At 53.9% G+C, this 24,365-nt stretch overlaps 1 protein-coding gene across 2 annotated transcripts in view; it reads left to right on the plus strand.

Moving 5' to 3' along the window:
* Positions 1 to 24,365, plus strand: part of NKAIN1 (sodium/potassium transporting ATPase interacting 1) — a 42,665-nt gene that overhangs the window by 13,581 nt on the left and 4,719 nt on the right. For both annotated transcript variants that reach the window (XM_081308247.1, XM_081308248.1), the window contains exons 2-3: positions 22,342 to 22,479; positions 23,759 to 23,839. In XM_081308247.1, the coding sequence (XP_081164373.1) occupies positions 22,342 to 22,479; positions 23,759 to 23,839 (219 nt within the window). The remainder of the gene's footprint in view (positions 1 to 22,341; positions 22,480 to 23,758; positions 23,840 to 24,365) is intronic.

A 24,365-nucleotide genomic window follows, 5' to 3' on the forward strand; every position in this document is an offset into this window, starting at 1 on the left:
CTGAGGCTGGTCCTAAACTTATGATCCTCCTGCCTCAGCCTCCTGAGTCACTAGGATGATAGGCTGCGCTGCCTTTAGCAGTGAGAGTGAAGGTGAAGGTCCCCGCGAGTCAGGCACCAGCCTCTCCTCACTACCACGCTTCCAGGCGAGGATACCTTCCCTGTTTTATAGAGGAGCAAACAGGACCCAAGAGAGGAATTCACAAAGCCACTTGTCACAGCCTGCATGTGGCAAAGCTGGGACTGGAACCTGGATTTCCTGGTATTAAGTCCCATACTCTATCATCCTGGGATGTGCCTAGAGTCCAGGCACCTTGTGGCCCGAGACTCTCCTTTGCAAACATGTGTCTAATGAGTACTTAGCAGTTTGCTTACAACAATCGCCAAAGGGGACCTGAGCAGTATCGGGGTGTTAGGGGCCCTCCCTGCCCTCCTCTAGCCACATCTTTTACTAGGGGGCAAGAGGCCCACAGGGTCAGGGGGACACGCCTGCCAGAAGCCTGTGCACCCTCCCACCCTAGATCCAGTGCAGATACTCAGGACCCCAGAGACTCCTGTCCTACCTCCAGGACTGCTGGGCTTCTCCAGGGGCTGGGCCACGCTGCGGGTGTGGCACACCTGGCTCAAGGGATAGAGAAACTGGCTGTGGAGCAGGGCAGATGTGACCGATGCCGACAGGTGTGTCCAGACCTGGGTGTGAGGCCCCACCAGAAACGGGAGTGCGGGTGCCGACTTTCCCAGGTGCCGGAGATGCTGCTGTCTTCTGAGTCCAAACTCCACGCCGTCAGAGAAACCAGTCCGCACAGCCTGGCCTTCCGGGCCGTCGGGCTGGTCAGAGGACAGGGCTATTTTATTTAAGAGGGTGTTATCTTGGTTTGTAACTCTTGCATAGTTAGACAATTGACGTGGAGGCCTCCGCTGGTGCTCTGGTCCTGCGCCTGCAGGTCCCCAATGTGAAGTGAAGAGCCTGGACTTGGAAGCAGGACGTGGGCAGAGGCTCCCCTGGGTGCTTCATCAGCCTCGGGCCCTGCCAGCTGCTCAGCCTGTCACTGCCTGACTGTGGTCAGCAGCCCCATGGGCCATCAGAGTGGATGGCCATCCCCAAGCTGCCACTCGCTGTCATCCCTAAGACAGGCCACCAGGGACACTGGGATCCTTGGCTGAAATACAAGGCTGTTGCTGCAGCCTGGGAATGACACTGTGGTTGTCAGCTGTGACAGGTGGGACTTGTTGGTGGCTGGGCTCTGCAGGACAGGAAGTGGGACACAGTTTATCAGGGCCACTTTGGGCAGCTGCTTAATCAGCCTTCACCCCCCCCCCCATGCCACAGGAGTGGTGGGATCTCCCCATCTTGCAGAGGAGGAAGAGGGAGTGCGGGAGCCCCGCTTCTGCTCCCTGCAAGTGTGAACACAGGCAGCTCAGCCTCTCGGCCCCATTTCCTCATCCAGAAGTGGAGGTGGTGACTGTGCGTGCCTCTCAGGGCTGCGGGGTAAGCGTGCTCAGTGGAGGACACAGGAAGAGCACTCAGCACAGCACCTGGCACTTAGGTAAGGATTAGGAAATGGTAGCTGCTGTCGTGGCTCCTAGGACCAGGCCCCAGCCCCAGGGCGGCAGGCTCTCTGACACCGCCAGCCATCACTGCCTGCTGAATGGGGTCCTCTGGGCAGGAATCCTGGAATGAGGGGAGGGTCCCGAGAGCAGCCCTCCAACCCGTTTTGCACCCAGAGGCCCGGGGACGCGGTGAGCCCTGGGGTCCAATCCCTGCCTCCTTTCTTCGCTGCTCCAGGAGAGAACAGGGAGCCTGGCCATCGGGGCCTTTCAGGGACTGTTCTAGGGAGGGGTTTGATGCCACTTGGAGGATCAGGATTGTGTGTGGCTCCAGACAAAAATACCCTGAGCAAAAATAAGCTCCCCCAGGTGTGTGGGCGCTGTTGGCTCCTCCCCTGCGCTCAGCTCTGGACAGCCATGGGCCAGAGTCTGTGGTGGAGTCTTCCACAGGGTCTCAGGTGACATGTGCTCCCTGGAGAGGAGGATCAAATCACCCTGTGACCTCAGAAAGGGTCTCTTCTGGAGAAAGGGTTGACCCCTTTCCTGGCAGGGTAGTGAGTCTGGGGCATCTTGAGCCCGAGGACTGGGGCTCAGTGGAGAAGCCCTTGCCTGGCACGCCCAAGGCCCTGAGTTCTGTCCCGGAATCCCCTGTAAAATTCCTTATCTCCCCCGTAAAATTCCCTATCGGCCGGACAAGTTACCCCGAGCTAATGTTGCCCGGCGTCTCGCCTGGGGAATTAAATGAGTGGGACGGCCCTGGGCATTAGACAGATGCTTGGCGTGTAATAAGTGCTAGCTGTTACTGCCTCTTCCTGTCGTTCTGAGGATGAGATGAAATACCACCTGTAAGGAGCACTGGCCGGCGCGGCCAAGGGTAGATCCTGAGAACCCTTCCCCCTCCCCCGGCCCCACTTATCCAGCTCTTCCTCCAACAGGTTCTGCGCCCCTGGCCCAAGGCCAGGGCATGATTTCCACAGGCCCTTCTACCCCCCTGCTCCTGGCCCTCCCCGTTAATCTTCCCTGCCTGCTGCAGGTGGGGTGGGGAGAGGAGGCAGGGGGAGTCTGCCCTGGGGCTGGGGACTGCAGGTGGCTCTGGGGTCCAACAGCCTGGTTGGCAGCACTCTGCTTCCCTGAGGCCTTGGTTTGAGACTCTGCTCCCTATATGGATGGGGCCGTGACCCATCCCTCATTTGTGGTTGTGAGTGCCAAACGAGCGGGTGCGTGCCAAGTGCTTGGCCCAGAGCTGGCACAGAGCGCACAAAATGCTAGCCCTGGTCCTTAATGCCCGTGCTCAAGTTCAGAGCTGCGCATTTTGAAGGGAAACCTTCAAGCCCAGTCCCTGGGGTGTCCCTCCAGAGATGCCCTCTGCAGTCCCTCCTCCCACAGTCCTTCCTACCACCCTAATCTCACAATCCCCAAATGACCTCTCCCAGGGCTCTAGAGGGCCAGACAGGGACAGAGCACAACATCCCCAAAAGGGAGGTTACCAGAGGGAAAGCAGGGGCGGGACCCTGGCGGGACCCTCCCTACTTTCCGTTGATGGCTCCTGCCCTGAGAGATCAGCACACCTGAGCACAGGTAGGACCCTGGGTTTGCAGGCCCCCTCCACCTCCCCGAGCCTCGGTGTCCTCATCAGTCCCAGGGGCCAGTAATCCCACGTCCCAAGCTGCCGAGAATCACAATCTGAGCCATAAAAGACTGTCCAGATGTGGGTGGCTGCTGTGATTCTCCACTGGAAGGAGAAGCAGGGAACCTGGGATCCCAGCCAAGCAAGGGTGGGACAGTAAATGACAGGGGATCCCCAGGCCCCTGCTGGGGGCGGGGCTTCTCTGCACCTTTGCCCACTGACTCCTGACACCCACACTGTTGCCAGGCAGACTTCCCCACCTGGCTCCTCGGGAGGAGGAGGAGGAGGCGGAGGAGGAGGCAGAAGTGGCTGCCGTTGCCATGGCAGTGAAGCAGTTTCCATCCGTGCATCCTTCCCGGGAGCATCCGGACAGGGGGGGCTGCAACAGGAATTAGGGTCGCGGATGTGTCCCCCCTGCATAGGTCGCAGGAGGAGTGGCCTCAACCAGGAGGAATGAACTCCTGATACCTCTAGGGGGATTGCAGAGGGCTTGGTGCCCTCCCCACCCCAGTCTGCTTTCGAGCTCAGCCTCCCCCACTTCCAAGCAGGCCATGGGCGCAGTCAGTCACCCTTCCTGCCCTTCCCTGGGTGCTTCTCCTGTGCACCCACTACCATGCCCACATGGATCTCTCCAGCCCCTTCTACCTGCCCAGCTTCCTCCACCTCTCCACCAGTTCTTTGCCCCTGTTCTTCCTTCTTCTGCCTGAGTCTTCATCCTCTCTCTCTCTCTCCCTCCCTCTCCCACCCCCGGGGGGGGGGGGGGCGTTCCTTTCTGCTTTTTTTTTTTAAACTTCTGATACTGGGGATTGAACTCAAGTACTCTCTATCACTGAGCTACATTCCCAACCTATTTTGAGCAGAGTCTTATTAAGTTGCTCAGGTTGGCCTCAAGCTTTCGATCCTCCTGCCCCAGCCTCCTGAATCTCTGGGGGTTACACCTGGCCGCCCTTTCTTCCTTCTCCCTAACTGCAGATCCCTAACTTGGGTGTGTCCTCCTTGACATGGTAGCCCTCTTCTTGGAACCCTTCCTTCAGAGCACTTGACACAGAGTCAGTTTGCTCTGTAGGGTGTGTGTGTGTGTGTGTGTGTGAATGTAAACTCCCCCCAGGGCAAGAGCTGTACCTGTTTTTTTTTTTCTTTTTCCTTGTTCAAAAATTGAAATATATTTTCCATAAATTTTTTTCATAAATTTTCCATTTTAAAGTCCGCAATTGGAGCTAGAGGCGTAGCTCAGTGGTAGAGTCTGTGCTTGGCATGTGTGAGGCCCTGGGTTCCATCCCCAGCACCCAAACAAACAACAAAATTAATAAATAGATGAAGCAGACAATTCATTGGTTTTTTTTTCTTTTTTTTTTATATTTATTTATTTTTTTTTTAGTTTTCGGCGAACACAACATCTTTGTTTGTATGTGGTGCTGGGGATGAAACCCGGGCTGCAAGCATGCCAGGCGAGCACGCTATCGCTTGAGCCACATCCCCAGCCCCTCATTGTTTTTTTTTTTTTAAATACATTGAAAAAGTTGTGCATTTTCTTCACACTTAAAAGAAACCCTGTACCTATTAGCAGTCAGTCCCCATTTCCCCTTGCCGCCAGCCCCTGGCAACCAAGGTATATATGGACACACACCCCTACGGGTAGGAACGCTGGGCCATGCCATGGTTCTCTGTTCTCTGTCTGGGGAACCGGCCCATTTTCCACAGCCAGGCCCCGTTGCATTCCCACCGGCAATGCACAAGAGTTCCAGTTTCTCCACGTGAGCGTCACACTTACTGTCTTTATCTTGTTTTGTTATCCGAATTGCAGTGCCGAGGCCCAAACCCAGGCCTTGCATGTGCCAGCCCCTTAGCTCCCTTTGGGTTATCGCCATCCTGATGGGTTGGATTTGCATTTTCCTAATCACGAGGGATTTTGAGCATATGTTCATGGGCCTATTAGCCACTTGGATCTCTTCCTTGAAGAAATTTCTGTTCAAATCCTTTGCTCACTTTTTAATATTTGGTTATTTATCTTTCTGATGATGAGTGGTAAGTTCTTCATATATTCTGGATTTTATACTCTTTTCAAATACATGATTTGCAATAGTTTCTCCTGTTTTGTAGGTTGATCTGTCCTTCCTTTTTTTCCTTCCTTCCTGCCTTCCTTCCCTTATTCCTTTGGTTGTGAGGACCAAACCCAGGGTTTTGGGCATACTAAGCATGTGCTCTACCAACACCCATCCCCAAATTTAATAGATGTCGTGTGTGCCCTGCTGAAGTTACTTTCTTTTTTAATTTTTATTTTTTTAGATGTAGTGGACACAATACCTTTATTTTATTTACTTTTATGTGGTGCTGAGGATCAAACCCAGTGTCTCGCATGTGCTAGGCTGAGCCACCACCCCAGCCCCCTGAAGTCACTTTCTTGATAGTGTCCTTGGGTGTACAAACTGCATCTTTGTACCCAGTTCATCAAGTTGTTCTTTGGCTACTTACACTTTTGGTGTCATAACTAGGTGTCATAATCCAAGATCCTATAGATTCAGACCTACATTCCTTCTAAGGGTTTAGTAGTTTGGGCCCTTCCATTTTGGTTTTTGAGCAATTTCGAATGTGTTTTTGTATATGGTGTGAGGCAGGAATCTCGCTCGATTCCTCTGCTTGTGGTGCCCCATTGTCTCGGCACCATCTGTGGTAAAGGCTGCCTTCTCCCTTGAACAGGTCTTAGCACCCTTGTTGATGATCAGCTGACCCTGAGTGTGTGGCTCCATTTGGGTCTGTTCTACTTCATTTATCTATATGTGTCTGTCTATCCTTACTTCTACACTAGTACTATGGCTTTGTCATAGGTTTTGAAATCAGGAAGTGGGAGTCTTTTTTAACATTATTTGGCTCCTTGGACTGCCTTATATTTCCTTATACATTTTAAGACCATCTTATCCATTTCTTCAAAAAAATGGAGTTGGAATTTTAATAGAGATTGCATTGAACATGTAGATCAACTTAGAAATATTGCCATCTTAAATATTATACATATACATACATATATATATATGTGTGTGTGTGTGTGTGTGTGTATGTATATATATATTTAAACTGGAAATTGAGCTACACCTCAGCCCTTTAAAAAAAATTTTTTTTCTGCAGTGCCAATGTCTTGGCTGGGCACAGAATCATGAGCCACCACACACCTTGTAGATTCAAACAGCAATTCTTTATTCCCGAACTCACACCGGCCTCTACACACGTTCTGGGGAAATCCCAGTTCTGGCGCGCAATTCACGTCCCTAATACTTTCTCAATTCCGAGAACTCAACGGGAACTCAGGCAGCAGGATACGCCCTATTCCCAGCAGCAATAACCTTAAACCTGAAACTGCCTTAAATCCAGATTGTCATAAACCGGGAACGCCCTAAACCCAAATTATCCTAAACCTGCAGGATACACCCTAAACCTGGATCCACCCTGGTCCTTGAGCAGGGTCACCTTTCTCAAACACACATGCAATGTCACAGCGAATTTCCAAGGCAAGTCCATTTAACATGGGGTACACTGGCAAGGAAATTTCGATGTGTCATTCCTACTTGGCAATGGCCCTCAGCACTGCAGCTAATTAAGCCGACTGGGTTCCTTTACTTGTGGTGGCCCAGTGTGCAATGGCTGCAAACAGCAATCTCTTTGGTAGTGTATGCAGCTGTTGCTTGTATAGGTTGCCCTAAGGGACCTTGGAGACAGCACCTTGAGTAGAAGTTCACAAGGAACATGTGATTGAGGCCCTACACAGGGCCAAGTTCAAGTTCCCTGGCTGCCAGAAGATCCACATCTCAAAGAAGTGGGGCTTTACCAAATTTAATGCTGATGAATTTGAAGACATGGTGGTTGAGAAGCGGCTCATTCCTGATGGCTGTGGGGTCAAATATATCCCCAATCATGGTCCCCTGGACAAGTGGCAGGCCCTGCATTCATGAGGGCTTTCACTGTGCTGTCCCCTTCTTAATCACACACAACAATAAATCCTGTATTGTATCCAAAAAAAAAAAAAAATTATTTTGAGACAGAGTCTAAGTTTCTGAGGCTGGCCTCAAACTTGTGATCCTCCTGCCTCAGTCTCCCAAGTCACTGTTTCAGACCCATCTTGACAGTTTTAAGTTTTCCCAATCCAGGAACACTGGATATCTTTGCATGTATTTAAGTATTTTAATTTCTTTCAACAATGGGTGGTGATTCTTCAGTTTACAAGTCTTATTCCTCCTTGGTAAAGACCTATTTAAGTGTTTTCTTCTTTTCAATGCTATTGTAAATGAAATTGTTTTCTTAATTTCAGTTTAAGTTGGTCATTGCTAGTGTATAAAAATGCAGTTGATTTTTATACATTCATCTTGATTTTTATACATTGGCCTAGCCACGAGCCAAGAAGTGGTGGGAATATTTTACACACATGTCCTCATTTGTACCTCACAACAACCCCGTGTAGGTAATATTATCATCACCCCCATTTTAAAGATGGAAAAATTAAAGAACAGAGAGGCTCAGCTGCAAGTTACACAGCTAAATGTCAAAGGTAGGATTCAAACTCAGATGGCCTAATTCCTAGGCCACACATTTTTTTCCCCTGAAACCAGGGCCTTGCTCATGCCAGACAAGCACTCTACCACTGAGCCACATCCCTAGCCCTCTCTGCCTTATTTTAAGAGAAATTCTTGCTAGGCTACCCAGGCTGGCCTCAAACTTGTGATTCTCCCACCTCAGACTCCCAAAAGGCTGGGATTACAGGAGTGCTCCCCCATGCCCAGCGAGGCCACACCTTTACTACCTGTGCAGCTTCTTGGGAAATAAGCAGCAAGAGTCTGATCTTAATATGAAACCAAGCAGCAAGGTGTGGTGGAACACACCTGTGATGCCCCCGGCTCAGGAGGCTGAGGCAGAAGGACCCCAAGTTCAAGGCCATCTTTAGCAACTTAGGGAGGCCTTGTCTCAAAATTTAAAAATAAATAATACTTAAGCACCCCTGGGTTCAATCCCTGGTACAAAAAATAAAATAAATAATAATAAATAAAAGTATGAAACCATGGATTTAATAATGATCTTAATAATGTGGGCATGGGGGGCTGGGGATGTGGCTCAAGCGGTAGCGCGCTCGCCTGGCATGCGTGCGGCCAGGGTTCGATCCTCAGCACCACATACAAACAAAGATGTTGTGTCCGCCAAGAACTAAAATAAATAAATTCTCTCTCTCTCTCTCTCTCTCTCTCTCTCTCTCTCTCTCTCCCTCCTTCTCCTCTCTCTTTAAAAAAAATAATAATGTGGGCATGGCACTTTTCTGCTTAGAAAGCACATTCTAGCTTATATATAGTTTTCATAGTGTCATCTCACTTGACCCTCCAATTTCTCTGGGAAGAAAGCAGCCACATTATCACTATATATATATATATATTTTTTTTTCTTGGCAGTGAGAAATTAAGATCCTAAGACAGAAAGTGGCTTCCTCAATCCATAATAATCCATTGAACATCCATTATGTGCAATGCAAAGTCCTTTGTTTGCATTACTTCACTGAATCCTCACAGAGATCCCAGAACACTAGGTATTATTCCCATTTTACAGATGAGAAAACTGAGGCTCCAGGAGGGCGCTTCCCCAGATCCCACAGCTTGTGAGAGCCCGGATTCCATTGCAGGTCACCTGCCTCCGAACCTGAGCCGGTGACTCTGGGCTCCTGGCCTCAGTCCCACGCTGGGCAGGGTTGACTCCTGGTTTCTGGTTTGGGCCCCGCCCCTGTTCCTCTAGGGGCTCCTGAAACCCTGAGCTCTGTCGTAATTAATTCTCTGCCTAAGTGTCCGCTCCATTAAGGATCTTTCTGCTGCAAGTTTTTGGCTTAATTATATGGTGGTGCTGGATGTACTTAGTCGGGAATCTGATTAATCACCATTTTCTTTGTCCAAGTGTTCAATTGTCTGCACCCTGCGTCTCCCAGGAGGGCCGTGTTTGTGCTGAGTGTCCCCACCTGCCTCGTCTCCCCCTCCGCCCCTGCGCCCAGTGCTGCTCTTGGGAGGGCACCCTCCTCCAGGCCTCGGCTGCCCACTCCAGAGCCTGCCAGGGTCCCTGCTTCTGGGAGATGAGACTGGGGTGACCTCAGCAGTCTGTATCTGGGGACATGGCAGAGGTAGAGAGGGCATCAGCAAGATGATGGGAGTCCTGGGAAAGGGGGACCCAGGCCCAGCCTTCTCCAGGCCCTGTCCTCAGCTTGCAAAAGAGGTTCAGCCTCTCCATGACCTCCACACCCAGCCCAGCCTCCTCCCCAGGCTCAGCTTCCGGGCCCCTCTGCTTACCTGGCGGCCACAGAGGGACCACCAGGATGGAGCCCCAGGTCGGAGGTCCAGGCACATCCTTTCCTCTCCCTGATACCCCAGGACATCCACACTACCCCCATCCAGGGTGACCAACTGGTCCCGGTTTGCCCAGGACTTTTGGGTTTTGTCTTGAAGTACGGAACCCCAAGAAGCCTTGTGGTCCCAGGAACAGCTGGTCACCCTACTGCAGTTCCCACTCGCCCAGTGGGGGACACTGCAGCGTCACCCATGCTTGTCTGTCCCTGGTGTGTTTCTTCTTCCTGTTTTCTGTGCAGTGCTGGGGGTGGAACCCAGGGCCCCTGTAGGCTCCACAAGTGCTCTAACCCCGAGCCACAGCCCCATTCCTCTTTGTAAAAGTTTGTCAGTCTGGGTCTTGCAAAATTGGGTAGTCTCGCCTGGAATTTATGATCCTTCTGCCTCAGCCTCCCACGTGGCTAGGATTCTAGGTGTGCGCCACCATATCCAGCTTTGGTGTCTTCTTTTAATGCCTTTGTTTTATGTTCTTATAAAAGTATTACTCTTCAGGTGCCATGACACACACCTGGAATCCCAGCTGCTCAGGAGGCTGAGGCAGGAGGATCTCAGAAGTTCAAACCCAGCCTCAGCAATTTAGTGAGGCCCTAAGCAATTTAGTGAGACCCTGTCTCTAAATAAAATATAAAAAGGGCTGGGGATGTGGCTCAGTGGTTAAGTGTCCCTGGGTTCAGTTCTTAGTACCCCCCCCCCCAGGAAGGATTACTCTGCAAGATAGAAACCTTACAGAAATATATGTGGTTGAATCTCAAAGTCCTCTGTAATCTTATGCCCCAGAGTTAATGGGTGAACACTTGGATCTATTCTTTCTTCCTTCCTTCTCCCTCTCTCTCTCCCCTCCCTCCCCCCTCTCTCTCTCCCCTCCCTCCCCCCTCCTGACCCTTGGGTGGCTCTACAGCCTGCCTCTCCACCCCACATCACATGCAGTTACCATAGTTTACCACGTCCCCTCCTGAGGGACATGCAGAGTGTTTCCAGTGTTTCAAAGCCAAACCTAAATGTCACCTGCTCAGTAAAGCCTTCCTTGACCTCCCTGTGGTCCAGAGTTTCTTATCACTAGCCTTATTTTAGTAAGAGTGGCTAACATGTACGGAGCGCTTCCTGTGCCAGGCACTGGACAGACATTATCTCATTTCATATCACAACTCCAGAAAGTATGGAGTTGAGGCTGTTGTGATCCCCTTTAACAGATGGGGAAACTGAGGCTCATTAGGAAGATAAACCCAGGCTCACACAACAGTGAGTGGCAGGACCCAGACCTGAACCCGAGCGGTCTGCCTACAGAGCCCCCTCTGACTCGCTACCCTAAACTACCTCTTGAAGTCATTCAGAGCTTGCCATACCGGGGCCAGAGCCTGGACAGATGCACACAGCTCCTTGAGGATGTACCAGCCCAAGGGCAAAGCCATAGGAGGTGTTGTTGACAAAAGGCCAAATGTACAAAGCTGGCAGTTTGTAGCTTCTAGCCCACTTTCTGCCAGACCCAGAAATTAGGGATGGCCAAAGCCAGGTGGGAGGAGGTGTCAGAGTGATCCCAGATCCTGGAAACTGGCTCCACAGGGCCCACAAGAGGGGCCTGCCCCTTGGCAGAAAGCCAGGAGCCCCGGGGTGGAGAGGGGAGGGTGTGGCAAGGTCCAGGCGTAGGGTGAATCTAGGAGACCCCCTTTCCTAGGCGTCTTCAAACAGCCAGGCGCAGTGGCATATGCCTGTAATCCAGCAGCTCCGGAGGCCGAGACAGGAGGATCAAAGCCAGCCTCAGAAACAGGGAGGCGTTAAGCAATTTAGTGAGACCCGTCTCTAAATAAAATACAAAATAGGGCTGGGGATGGGGCTCAGTGGTTCAGTGCCCCTGAGTTCAATCAGGGCTACCCCCCAAAAAAAATTTAACACAGGCCTCTTCAAGCTATACCTCCTTGTCCCCATCTCCAGGGGAGGAAACTGAGTGACAGAGTGGTGGCCTGAAGGTCCTTCTCTGCTTTGCCTGCCACTGTGGCCCCTGTGGATTTGGACCAGATGGCCAGCGAGGAAGCAGGCCCAATGGGATGGGGACTTTGGAGTTTTGTTAGACTTCTCCCTGGTAGCGGTACCTGGGGCCGCTTGGCCCAGGATTTATGCAAATTAATGTAGATGTATGCTAATTGGATTGCTACCAGGCACTTCTAAAGGAGCTGCCAGCTCAGAGGTGTAGAGACAGATCTTCCCAGAAGGGGCCTGCAGAGCCCCCCAGCTGGGCAGGGGTGGGAATGGGTCAATGGTCACCGAGATGAGGGACAGGGTTGTCATGGAGACAGAGGCCAGGCCCCTGCCTCCTGACAGGACTGTGACTGGCCAGATCAGCCCTGTGAGGCCAGCCTGGGCCTCTGCAGCTCCAGGCTGGTCTCTGAGGGCTAATTATGTGAAAGGTAGTGACCAGCTGCTCCCTGGCCCCCCAGGCCCAGCTGAGGTGGAGGGCTGGGCCACAGTGTGTGGGAGGCCTGAGGACAGACAGATGGCAGTTTGTGACTCTGGGTTCAAGGACCTGTCCTGAGGAGGAGGGAGATTAGTTGTCCAGAACAGAAGTTGTCCCTCCAGCAGGGAATAAGGCCTAGGGTCCCCAAATGCTGGGGCTCAGTAGGCAAGTCCCAGGGAGCCACACGGTGGGGAAGTGGGAGGACTTGGCCCCCGAACACCCCGGCTGGAGTCTTAGCTGCTCGAGGCGCCGCTTCCTCACTGTACCTGGGGCTGGATTTGAAAGGGGTGAAGGTGTGAAGTTTCCTACACAGGAGGGGTTGCAGCACAGCTCGGTGGTGGGGGCACCTACCTGCACGCATGCGCGAGGCTCGGCGTTCAGTTCCCCCAAACACAAAATAAATAAGTAAATAGGTGCTTATTAAATATAGGAGATGGGCCCATTGAGAGAGGCCATGGTCTCCTGGGGGTGCTTGTCTGGTGTCTTTTCCTAGGGGAAAGAGCGCCCCTCTTGCCCATCTTCCTCTGCCCCAGCTCTCTCTGCAGGGACACGTATTAACAGTGTCAGCTGAGGAGGGAATCGGCAGGGCCACCATCCCCAACAGGACAGGATGTCTGTCCACTGTTTTCATGGCTGTGTTCTTGGGGCTTGGCCACCAGGTCCTCTAGAGCCGTTTGTGGAGTGCATGTGAGGAGGTGTTCGGTGCTCAGAAGTGTCCAGCTGGGGAGGACTTGCTGCCCTCAGGAGGCGGTGACTCAGGAGAGGCCCCTGATTCAGAGAAGCCGCCCCCAGCACCTCCTCTCCTGACCCCAGATCCCAGCTCTGCCGCATCCTGGCCGAGACTTAGAAGACTAGAGTGACATCTCCGCATCAGTCACCCCACCAGGGCTGCGGGGGGGGGAGGCCCGGGAGGGCGGGAGGCATGGGGTAGTCAGGCCCCAGGGAGCAGGGGTGAGCACCCATGCAGGACCTGGGGCTTGCAGAGCCAGCATCGGGGGAAAGAAGAGCCACTGGACCCCCGATGGAGGTCACAGGGCTCCAGGGCCAGTCCCCTGCAGGCGGGAAGGCTGCGGCAAACAAACCCAGACAACAGGTCAGAGCTCCTGCAGCCCCACCCGAGGCCCAGAGGAGGGAAGGGCTGGCCACCTTCACCTCAGGGAAGGGAGGCTTGAGGTCCTCCGAGCCCTCTGGTGTCCCCTCTGGTGTCCCCTCGCGCCATCTGAGACCGAATCTTGTAACTTTCTCAAAGATACAGTTCTGTGGGCTGGGGATGTGGCTCAAGCGGTAGCGCGCTCGCCTGGCATGCGTGTGGCCCGAGTTCGAGCCTCAGCACCACATACCAACAAAGATGTTGTGTCCGCCGAGAACTAAAAAATAAATATTAAAAAATAAAAAAGATACAGTTCTGTTGGAAAACATCGCAGAAACACAGGAGCGGGCACCCTGAGCCTCCCTCCTCCGCCTTCCCGTCCCTGGAGGTGACGTCTCACAGCCACCGTGCGCCCTTCTCTGGCTCCTGATTCTGCACTTACTGTCACACACATTTTGTGTCTCTGGGGCCTTTTGTCTTTTGACACAATGGCGTCCTGTCCTTCCGCAGCTTGCGGTTTCCACCCGACGGTCACGGCCGAGGCCCTTTTCCGGTAGCGTCGGGGCTGGCATGGAGAGGGCAGGAGGGCCTCTGTGGAAGCCCTGGAAGGAGGGGCGTGTGCGGGCCCGACCTGCCCATGTGCATGTTGGGGCACCCAGAGGTGTCTCCACAGGCCACCAGGCACAGAGGAGTGGCGCCCAGCAGAGGAGACCTTGTCCTCAGCCCCTCTGGACTTGCCCCAATGGCAGGGGCCACACCGGCTCGTTCACAGCCACCTATCACGTACCTAGGCCGGGCCTGCGCAGAGCAGGTGCCCAGGAGTCCATCGATCTCCCTGCGCCCCCCAAGGACCACCTGGCCTCCGTGATTGTTCTTTTGAGACTGTTTTTGTGCTCACGTGGCCCTGACCCCCCAGTGGCGCTGAAGCTGGGTGGAGCCCTGGAGGGGGGAGGCCTCCCCGGGCCCAGCCACCCCCCCTGCGGTGGCTGTGCTGCTGCCCTGACTAGGGGCTGGCCTCAGCTCTCCAGGGCCCTCCAGCCTCTGCCGCAGCCTCCGCCCCACCCCCGTCATTTCACGCTTGAGGGGCTCAGTCGAGTTTAATTTTGTCAGCTGCCTCAGAAACCCACTGGGAAAGCGGGGGCTCGAGTCTGGGGGTGCAGGGGAGGCTGTTGCCGAGTGTGGAGTACCAGCTGTGTGCCAGGCAGCAGGCTGAGCGGCTCCGACACAGGCAGAGGGGACACTAACGCCCAGAGAGGAGGTACAAGCTGCCAAAACCCCACAGTGAGTGGTGACAGGTGGGGCTGGAGCTTGGCTGTGGTGGCCCCCCAGGGGGGAGTCTCGCCCCTCAGTGAGACACAGAACCAGGCTGGAGGGAACCATTCTCCAGAAACTTCAGGAACACCTCCCTCATCCTCCTTGCGTCTGAGGCCTCTGGCCACACGTCTGGAGTTTGGGCCAGGGAAGCCGTTGATGTGCAGATCTGCCTGGCCAGGGCTTGGGCGCAAGAGGTTTCTGATGGGTTCCTGGCCCTGAGCCCAGCCCCCGCCCTGCCCTGCGCCCCCGCAGGCTTCCTGGGGCTGGGGTGGTTCCCATCTGTATTATTCATCCTCTGTCCCCCACCCCCCAACCTGGAGTTGGGCTCCTGGGGTTGGCGTCTAGACAGACAAGAGCATCCTACTGAGAACAGAGGCAGCCCTGACTGGGGCTGGAGGTTCCCATGGCAACAGCATCCCCCTCAGCTGGCAGCTACCCGATAAATAAATAATCAGGGGTGGGGGTGGGGTGGGGAGCTAAGGGCAGGGGGAGGGGCAGCGGGGAGCTGGGGCTTCGCCCTGGAGAGGAGAGGGACGGGTCAGGAGTTGCCAGGTAGAGAAGAAGGTGGCTGGAGACAGTGGCTGGATGTGAGGGACTTGGAAGATCAAGAGCCAGCACTCGGTGACACATGGACACGGCTGAGACGGCGGGAGGGAGGCCTGGACCTGAAGCTGAGGTTTCCAGCTCAGGCACCCGCACATACCAGCGGCCCCAGGCACTGGGCATGGACCAGGTTTGGGTATCATTCTGTCCACAAGGACCCCCTGGTGAGTAGCTGGCTTTGAAGGGGCTGGAGCAGGCACATGAGCAGGCAGCAGGCTCTGGAACTTGGGTGGACAGGTATGTCCTGGGACATGTGGAGCCCAAGAAAGGCCTGCATGTGACCCTGAGGCCCTCTGAAATTTAAGGGCCGGACCACACTGGAGAACTAGCTGCTCCAGAATCGGGAGTGGATGGGGAGGGCCAGGGTTCGTCCAGTTGTTAGCACCTGCAGAGAGTGTGTCAGGCACTACTCTGGATGCTGGAAGTGCCACAGTGGACAGCACAAGCAGAGCTCCCTGCCCTCAGGGATCACACCATCTGGTGCAGGAGAAGGACAATATACAGGAGTGCATGGCACAGTGGAGGAGAAGTCCCACAGAAAAGTCAGGCACAGTGGTACACACCTATGATCCCAGCAATTCAGGAGGCTGAGGCAGGAGGATTGCAAGTTTGAGGCCAGCCTCAGCAACTCAGTAAGACCCTGTCTCAAAATAAAAAAATAAAAAGGCTAGGGATGTGGCTCAGTGGTAAAGTGCCCCTGGGTTCAATCCCTAAGTACCAAGTAAATAAAAAATAAAAAGGGCTGGGGATGTGGCTCAGTGGTATAGCATTTGCCTAGCATGTGTGAGGACTTGGGTTCAATCCAGTGTCACAGAAAAATAAACCTGGCAGGAGGCAGGGACTTCAGTGAAAGAGTATAATTACATAATGTTTAATACTGGCTTGACTCTCCTTACAACTCTAGGAGTAAATCATACCCATTTTGTCGGCAAAGAAACTGAGGCACAGGTAGGTTAGTGACTTACCCAGAGATCTGTGATATTCAGTGGCACCAGGGTTCAAACCCGGTCTCTGCTCCTGACTAGGGCATCCTGTCTCTAGGACAGAAGCCAGAGAAGAGTATTGCCTGCAGGAGAGGACATCTGGGGGCAAGAGAGGTGGGAAAACTGAGCTCCGAAATGCATCTGCTGGACTCGGTGACATGCAGTTGCAGTGACCTCAGGGAGAATTGTTTTGGTGGCTGAGCAGAAGGCCCCACTGTAGTGGGCAGAGGAGGGACTGGCAGGGTGTGGAGATAGAGCTGAGGTGGACAAGGGACCAGCAGAGTGATGGGGCTCGAGAGGGTCCAGGACAGTGAGAAGGAGGCTGGGAGAGGGGAGCAGAACTTTGGGGAGAGAAGGAACTATAGGTGGTGTGGCTTCTGAGGAGCTGGGTGTGGTGTGCAGGTGCAGGGACCAGCCCAGGCTGCCAGCAGACAGGGAGGAGAGACCAGGCCACCAGAGAGGGCGCTGGAGGGGATCCAGGAGGGCTGAGCCATGGGAGGGCCGAAGCTGTCATGGGGAAAGGGAGAGCCAGAGCCCCAAGAGGCCTGGCTGGGTAGTGGGGTTACCAGGAACCCTCTTGAAGCCATTGAGTGCGAGTCTGCAGTGGACCCTGAGTGCCCCTCCACCTTGCTGGGCTGCTGTCCAGCCCCTGGGGAACCTGGTCCCTGGGTCTTTCCAGCGGTGGGCTCTTCTGGACAGCTGTGATGACGAGGCGGAGGGGGACGAGCTCTGGGCTGCAGGCAGGGCTACACTGAGGAATCACAGGGTCCCAGCAGCATGAAATGACCTGTCACCCTGAATGGTGTTTGGAACCCAGCCGAGCTGCGGGATTGGGGACGTTAGAGACAAGGCAGTTGTAGGTGGTGACATGGTCCAAAGGGCAGCTGAGGATGACTAGTGGAGGGGAAGGCTATGATTAGGTTTTTTTTTTTCACTGTGACCAAAAGACCTGACAAGAACAATTTAGAGGAGGAAAAGTTTATTTTGGGCTCACGGTTTCAGAGGGCTCAGTCCACGGTCACCAACTCCATCGCTTTGGGCCAGAGGTGACGCAGAACAGAGGAGGGCGGCAGAGGAGCGCTGTTAGCTCCTGGCAGCCAGGAGAGAGAGCAGGAAGGGGCCAGGGACACAGTGTATAATCCCAGGGCACGACCCAGTGACCACCTCCTCTCGCCACACCCCACCTGCCTACAGTTACCACCCAGTAGTCCAGTCAAATTACAAATCCACCAGACGGATTAGCCCACTGATCAGGTCATGGCTACTCTAATCAGTGGTGTCATCACCTATCATGATCTGATCATTCCACCCACTGCACTAACAAGGGAGCTCTGGGGGACACCTCCTAGCCACACCGTAACACACGGGAAGGCATCTGAGAGACTGAGGCCGAGGTGCTGGATGGTGTGGTCGTCGATGTCAAAACCAACCAGAAGGATGCAGGGACCAAATTCATTTTCAAAGAAGGGACAAAGCCAGGCCTGATGGACCACACCTGTAATCCCAGCTGCTCAGGAGGTTGATGCAAGAATATCACAAGTTCAGGGCAATTTAGCAAGATCTGTCTCAAGAATAAAAAGGGCCGAGGATGTAGCTCAATGGCACAGCAACCCTGGGTTCAATCCCCAGTACTGGGAAAAGAAAATAGAGGGGCCCGAGGTTGTCAAGAGCCAGCAATTGACAAAGGTGCACAGCCACAGGACCAAACCTCAGGGCCATTTCATACGTACTGAGAGCAGTGTCGGGGCATTGCACCCCCAAGCTCAGGCCTGAAGAATACGGGAGGAGAGAAGAGAAGCGGGCTCACGGCAGGAGGCCTCGCTGGCCCTGGCTGCAACATGTGAGGATCCAGGGACGTGCTAGGAGAGGGGTGAGGCCAGGGTCAGGCGGTGCAAGCCTCCTGGAGATCGAGAGTAGACAACTGCTGGGCAGGAGTAAGGGGCTCACCCTGTAGGTGTCAGCAGGGCTGCCAGGCCACAGTGACTTGTCCTCACCTGTCGCTCTGGGACTCATGTCCAGGGATTCATCTTCTAGGCTTGTGATCCTGCAGGTCTGGGGTGAGATTTGTATTTCAGAAAAGGCACGGGGTGGGCTGGGGGTGTAGCTAGGTGGGAGAGCACTTGCTAACCATGCGGAAGCTCTCTGGTGGCAGGGATGGTGGCCCACCTTCCTCTGCATGAGTTGTCCCCTCTCCCAGGAAGGAACTTTGCTACTGGCCCCCTTAGGAGAGATTCGAGAAGCCTGCTCAGCCTGGCTTGCGTGCCGGCTGGGTAAAGACGTCCCCAAAGCTGCCTTTTTCCTTGGTGCACGCGCATTTGGATTCTTTGCAAAGAGCTAGGGAGCTTCTGCACGGTTTCTCCCCTCAAAGGAAGACACACTCGCTGCCTGTGATTTACAATCACATCCTTCAGATTATTGTTTCTAAGCTGGTGCGACCAGATGGGGAAGATGGTCCTCCTGTTCTCTTATCAGTACTTGCTAATTAGCGGTATGGCTCTGCCACACAAGCAGAGGTTCTGGAATATCTGACAAGGTTTTCTAATAAAAAACAACTTTAAGGGTTGGGGATGTCACTTAGTGGTAGAGTGCTTGCCACCTTGCACAAGCACTGAGAATAATAATAGTAAAACTTTAGAATTGATACTCTTTATATATATATATATATATATATATATATATATATATATTTAGTTGTAGATGTACACAATACCTTGACTTTTTTAATTTTTATTTTGTTGTGGTGCTTGGGATTGAACCCATGGCTTTATAGCATGCAAGGCAGGAACTCTACCAACTGAGCTATACCCCCAGCCACAGTTCAATTTTTTTAAGAATGTGTGTGTGTGTGTGTGTGTGTGTGTGTGTATCTGTAATTCCAGCAGCTGGGGAGGCTGAGTCAGAAGAATTGCAAGTTCAAAGCCAGCCTCAGCAACAGCAAAGTGCTTAGCCACTCAGTGAGACCCTGTCTGTAAATAAAATACAAAATAGAGCTAGGGATGTGGCTCAGTGGTTGTGAGTTCAATCCCTAGTACCAAAAGAAAAAAAAAGAAAGAATGTATATATGTATTTTTTTTTCAGTATTAGGGATTGAATCCAGGGCCGTAGACATGCTAGGCAAGTGCCCTACCATTGAGCTACACCCCAGCCCTTTTTAAAAATTTTATTTTGAGACAGGGTCTCACTAAATTCCCAGGCTGGCCTTAAACTTGTGATCCCCCTGCCTCGGCCTCCTGAGTAGCCGGGATTATAGGTGTGCACCACCATGCCCACCTTAATGCATTTCCCTTGCCATGCTGGGCATCACACCCAGGGCCTGCCCATGCCAGACAAGTGCGCTACCACTGAGCCCCAGCCCTGGCCAAAGACATCCAGGCGTCTCCCCCAGGCCTGCCTGGCTTCTGGCGCTGACAGTGTCCTTTGTGGTGACTTCCTATCCTCCTCCTCTAGGACTGAGTTCCCAAAGAGCAGGGCCCGTGACCTCCTCACATCAGTGGTCCAGGGACCGCCACAGACTAAGCGTCCTCAATGCATCACAGACGAAGAACCCAGACGGATGAGGGTGCATGAGGCACCCGGTGGAGGATGAATGGGCTGTGGGTGAATGAGGCTGTGCCTGTGAGGGTGGAGGGAGGCTGAGGTGCTGGGGCAGCAACTGCCAGTCAGGAAGCCTTCCCCCCAGAGGAGGGGGTTAAAGGAAAAGGAAGTACAGGTGAGGCTGGAGGCAGGAGCTGACAGGAAATGAAGGATGGCGCCAGATCCTCGTGGGCCTTTAGGGCCACACTAAGAAGCTTACGCTGTTCAGACTTCTGTTCATTAGCCACCATTTATCACATCTAATTGTGTTAGTTTATGGGATGTCTGTATATCCTCACTGTGGCTTCTCAGGGGAGGGATTATCTTCTATATATAGTTGAAGAAATAGTTTCAGAGACGGAAAGTGACTTGCCCTGAGTCACACAGCAGAGCTGGAATTTGAACCTGACTTTGAATGACTCCAGAGCTGCTGCTGCTCTCAAAACAAAACAGACAAACCCACCAAAAGAAATCATGAGGCTCATTCTATCAGTGAGGTAACCGCTAATGAGCAAATACTGATAAGAGAGGGGTTTTGAGGAGGGGCTAGGGGTGACCTCGTCTCTCAAGACATATTTGGGCAGGATGTCCCCCCAGCTACACCGTGAGCATGGGCAACTCGGTCATAGCCTCCTCCGACAGGGACCTTCCTCCCCGGACCTGAGTCAAACACCGAGCTGGACAGCAGGTCATCAGCATGGCTGACGCAGGCGGATCGGGTGCAAGGGGAACAGTAGAAGGGGAGGAGGAGTGGTTGGGAGGGGGAGCGGCAGGGAGACATGGGTGGTAGGAGCCCGTGGAGTTTTACCCCCAAGCTTGGCAGACCACCGAGATCCGGGACGGATTATCTCATCCACCAAAGGCTGTGTGGGTGATGAGCCCAAGACCTAAGAGGGAAGGCAACCTGCCCAAAGCCACCCAGCTGTCACAGGCAGACTTTCCGTTGGAACACTCACCTCCTGACTTCCAAGCCAGTGCCAACCAGGAAGGGCGGGATGTGGTGCCAAGATAGGACAGGTGGCACAGAAAGGCCTGTTCTGCCACCAACCTGCTGTGTAACCTTGGGCAATTCACTTCCCCTCTCTGAGCCTCATGTTCTCTTTCCTCAAAATGAGAGCATAACCAATAAAAAAAAATAAATAAAAAAAAAAAATGAGAGCATAACCCCAGCCCTGCCTTTCCGTCAGAGAGGGCCCGGCAAGCGCTCAACTTGGAAGGCTCTTCAGACTCTGCAGAGCCCTGGGAGGGGAGCGACTACCAAGAAACAGGCTGGCTCCGGGCAGGAAGTGCCAAGGCTGGTCCTGGTCCCACCAGGCTCCACTCAGCCCTTGCCCAGGCCTGCAGCTTCCTTGGTCTCTGCCCAGACTTCACCAGTGGGTGGTGGCAACAGCTCACCTCCACCTCCCTGCCAGGAACAGACGCCTCAGTCAGAAGTGCCAGCGCGAGAATTGCCTCGGGCGCTGATCTTGCCCTTGGATCTTCCTCCCATGCTCTCTCTGCCCCTTCGCCTGGGCTTCCTCCTCAGACAGGCCTCTTCCCGGGTGGCAAGGTGGCCACCGACAGCTCCAAGCTGATGCCATCCCCCATCCAGGTATCCTGGCAGGTAGAGAACGGCTCTGTACCGATTGTCCCAGCAGATACCCAGAGTGCTCCTCAGGGTCAGAGCACGAGGGTGAGTGCCATCCCTGAGCCCAGCATGGTGTCTGATTACTTGGCCAGGCCTGAGTTACCTGCCCGCCTCAGAAACTAGAAATGGGGTCAGCCCTCTCCAAGCCACATGGACAGCACAGGGGGAGGTAGCTCTCTAAACAGAGATAGATTCTGTCACCTGAATAAGGGACATCGGACAGTTGAACATAACAGTTATCCAGGCACCTTTGTTCCTAAAGACTGTTCCTAAAAGATTTTTGGGGGGGGGGGTTGCAAGGGAGTGTCCATCGAGTCCTGTGTGTATCAGTTAGCTCTTGCTGTATAACAAACACTCCAAAGAGTCTTGGTTTAAAACAGTCACTTTGTTTAGCTCCTGATTCTGCGGGCCAACGGGGCAGTCCTGCTCTGGGCCATGTGTCTGAGGGTTATTGGCTGTCAGCAGGTGACCCTCGTCCTCCAGCAGGTCATCTCGGGCTCCTTCACTGGGTGGTCTCTGTTACAAGTGAGGCAGGTGGGCAAGCGCCAGGGCACTCCTTTCTCAAGCTTTCACTTGCATCATCTTCTGAAGTTCACTGGGCAAAGCAAATCACATGACCCAGCATGGTGTGTAGTGGGGGGACCTGCCAGAAAGCAGGAAATAGGGAAAGGAAGAGCTCAGGTCAGTTTTGCAACCATAGCTCCCTCAGGGAACAGGAGTAAAAAAAAATCCCTTCTCTGCGGCCTGGGGATTCCGTGGGCCAGGACAACTTCTAATTGGTGACAGACTCGGGGCTTTCCCTAGGGCTGGGGTTCAGTCCTCTCCCTCACCTGCTGGGGAGCAGCCTGGGCCCTGACCCCAGCAGCCAGGTGGGGAAGGGGCAGGAGCTGGAGCCCCAGTGGGGAGGGCATCCTGAGCAGGGTGGGGGTATCCTGGCTCCTGCTTCTCTCCAGTGCACCCCGAAGTGATGACCAGGCTTTGGGGCCCCTCCCTCGCTCCTACAGACTTGCCCCCACTTCCCAGCATCCCTCTGGTACTGAGGAGCTGGATGTCTCTGAGACTTGCCTCGTCGCCATGGTAACTGGCATCACCTGCTCCACAGGTCAAGGGGGCGTGCCTGCCCTTCGCTCGCCAGGACCGACCGTGGGCTCAGCCTCTCTCTCCCACAGGTGGCTGCGCTGCAGCGGCAGATCTTCGACTTCCTGGGCTACCAGTGGGCCCCCATCCTGGCCAACTTCCTGCACATCATGGCCGTCATCCTGGGCATCTTCGGCACCGTGCAGTACCGCTCCCGGTACCTCATCCTGGTATGACTCACTGCCCCTTCCTGAGCCAGCCCCTGCCCTCACCCCTGCCCACCCAGTCCTGCCTGCTCCTCCAACCCTGGGTCCAGATGGACTGGCATTGGCCTACACTGCCGAGGGGCTGAACGTCCAGGTCCCAAAGGACCTTTGCTCAGAGACCAGGTTGATATTTTTCTTAAAGAATTTTCCAGAGAAACAGTCCCAGCATCAACAAGATATACCATTTAGCAAGTACCCAGCATGCACTGGGTACACTACTGAGATTTTCGTGGGCCCCATGAGGTGTGTCCTACCATCTCCATTTTCCAGATGAGGAAGCTGAAGCTCAGAAAGGTCATGAGGCTTCCTAAGGTCACACAGCTAGTGGGGCAGAGCCGGGATCAGAACTTCAGGTCTGGAACCAAGGCTCTTGCCCCATCACGCCTCAGTAAGCGCTGGGGACAGGCACAGGAGGGATGGACCTCAGGCTGAGTTTCTCAGAGTGCTGAGGGGGCTTTGTGGGGCTTGGGTTTTGTCCTTGCTGATTGATGTTCATCAGAGACTGGAGCCACTAGTGTGGCTTTGAAGTCAGTGGCTCCCTGCCCTCTAGCCCCCAGGGTCTGAGTGTGTCCCCAGCACCCTCCCCCACCTCCTCTTGGCCTCTCAAACTCCTGCTTTCAGTGAGACTCACCCACGTGCCCTGCTGATCCTCAGTGACCTCCTTACATGGCTGTCTTGAGGGAAAAGCCTTCCCATGAAATTGACCCTGTTGGTACCTACAATGACGATGGCGTGCAATGTCACCAAGAGCCCACTCACTCTCTAGGACTTCTCCCCACCTCCCACAAGCGGAGCTCTCAGGAGCCAGATAACAGGGCCCTAACAAAGCTCTGTCGCTGGCACAGGGAACACTTCTCCCAGCGCTCAGGATGGCCCCAGGCCCCACAGGCAGAGCCAGGTCCGCCAGGGGAAGCCGCTGGAGTCGCAGGCCCAGGTCTGGCCTGGAAACCGCAGCTCCCAGACCTCTGTGCTCCGCCATAGCTGGCCGCCCGGGTAGGAAACTGTTCTCCCCAGAAGTGGTCACATTTGAGATGTGGGGAACCTGAGGGGCTGAGAGGTCCCTGGGCCACCCTAAGGCTTGGGCCCTTCGTCAATGCATCCTGTTCTTGCTCTGTAACTGCTCCTGAATGGCCCAAGTCCACAGGGCAGCTCCAGCAACCCTTCCACCAGGCTGGGGAGAGGCAGGAGCAGCAGTGCTCAGGTAGCCCTGGGCCCCACCTGAACCCACCTCTGCTCTCCCCAGTACGCGGCCTGGCTGGTGCTCTGGGTGGGCTGGAATGCGTTCATCATCTGCTTCTACCTGGAAGTTGGACAGCTGTCGCAGGTAAGCCTCAGGCCTGGGCAGTGCCGAAAGACAGAGCCTGACCCTTCCCATCCCTGACCCCAGGTCTGTGGTACAGACCTAGAGCATCATCTCTTCAAGATACCTCCCTCCCTCTTCTGCACACTCAAACCATCAGGATACCCCATTTCCCTCCCCGCCCCAACTTTTGTTTCTGGCCTCCTTTGCATTTCTCAGAGGCTAAAGAGCAACGGAGGGTCCCAGTTGATCGCAAACTTAGTATAAACCAACAGCATGTGCAGGCACAGAAAGTAGTCTTAGGCCCTATAAATAGTAGAATATTCAGAGCAAAGGAGGTGAACATTCCGTGCACATTGTACTGTTTAGTCAAAGATTTAGGTCCAGGACTGTTCAATATTTTTCAGGAGGAAAACAGAGTAGTTTGTGTTTATTCAGGAAAAATTGAGCAGATCCTATTACATGGAGAACTGCTAAAGAAAGTGGGGTTGTCTAGCTTAAAAGCAACCCCGGAGAGACACTACTTCTATTTTGAGATACAAAGGAGGCA

Source organism: Spermophilus citellus (assembly GCF_964194105.1).
Source record: "Spermophilus citellus genome assembly, chromosome: 9".
Lineage (NCBI taxonomy): Eukaryota > Metazoa > Chordata > Mammalia > Rodentia > Sciuridae > Spermophilus > Spermophilus citellus.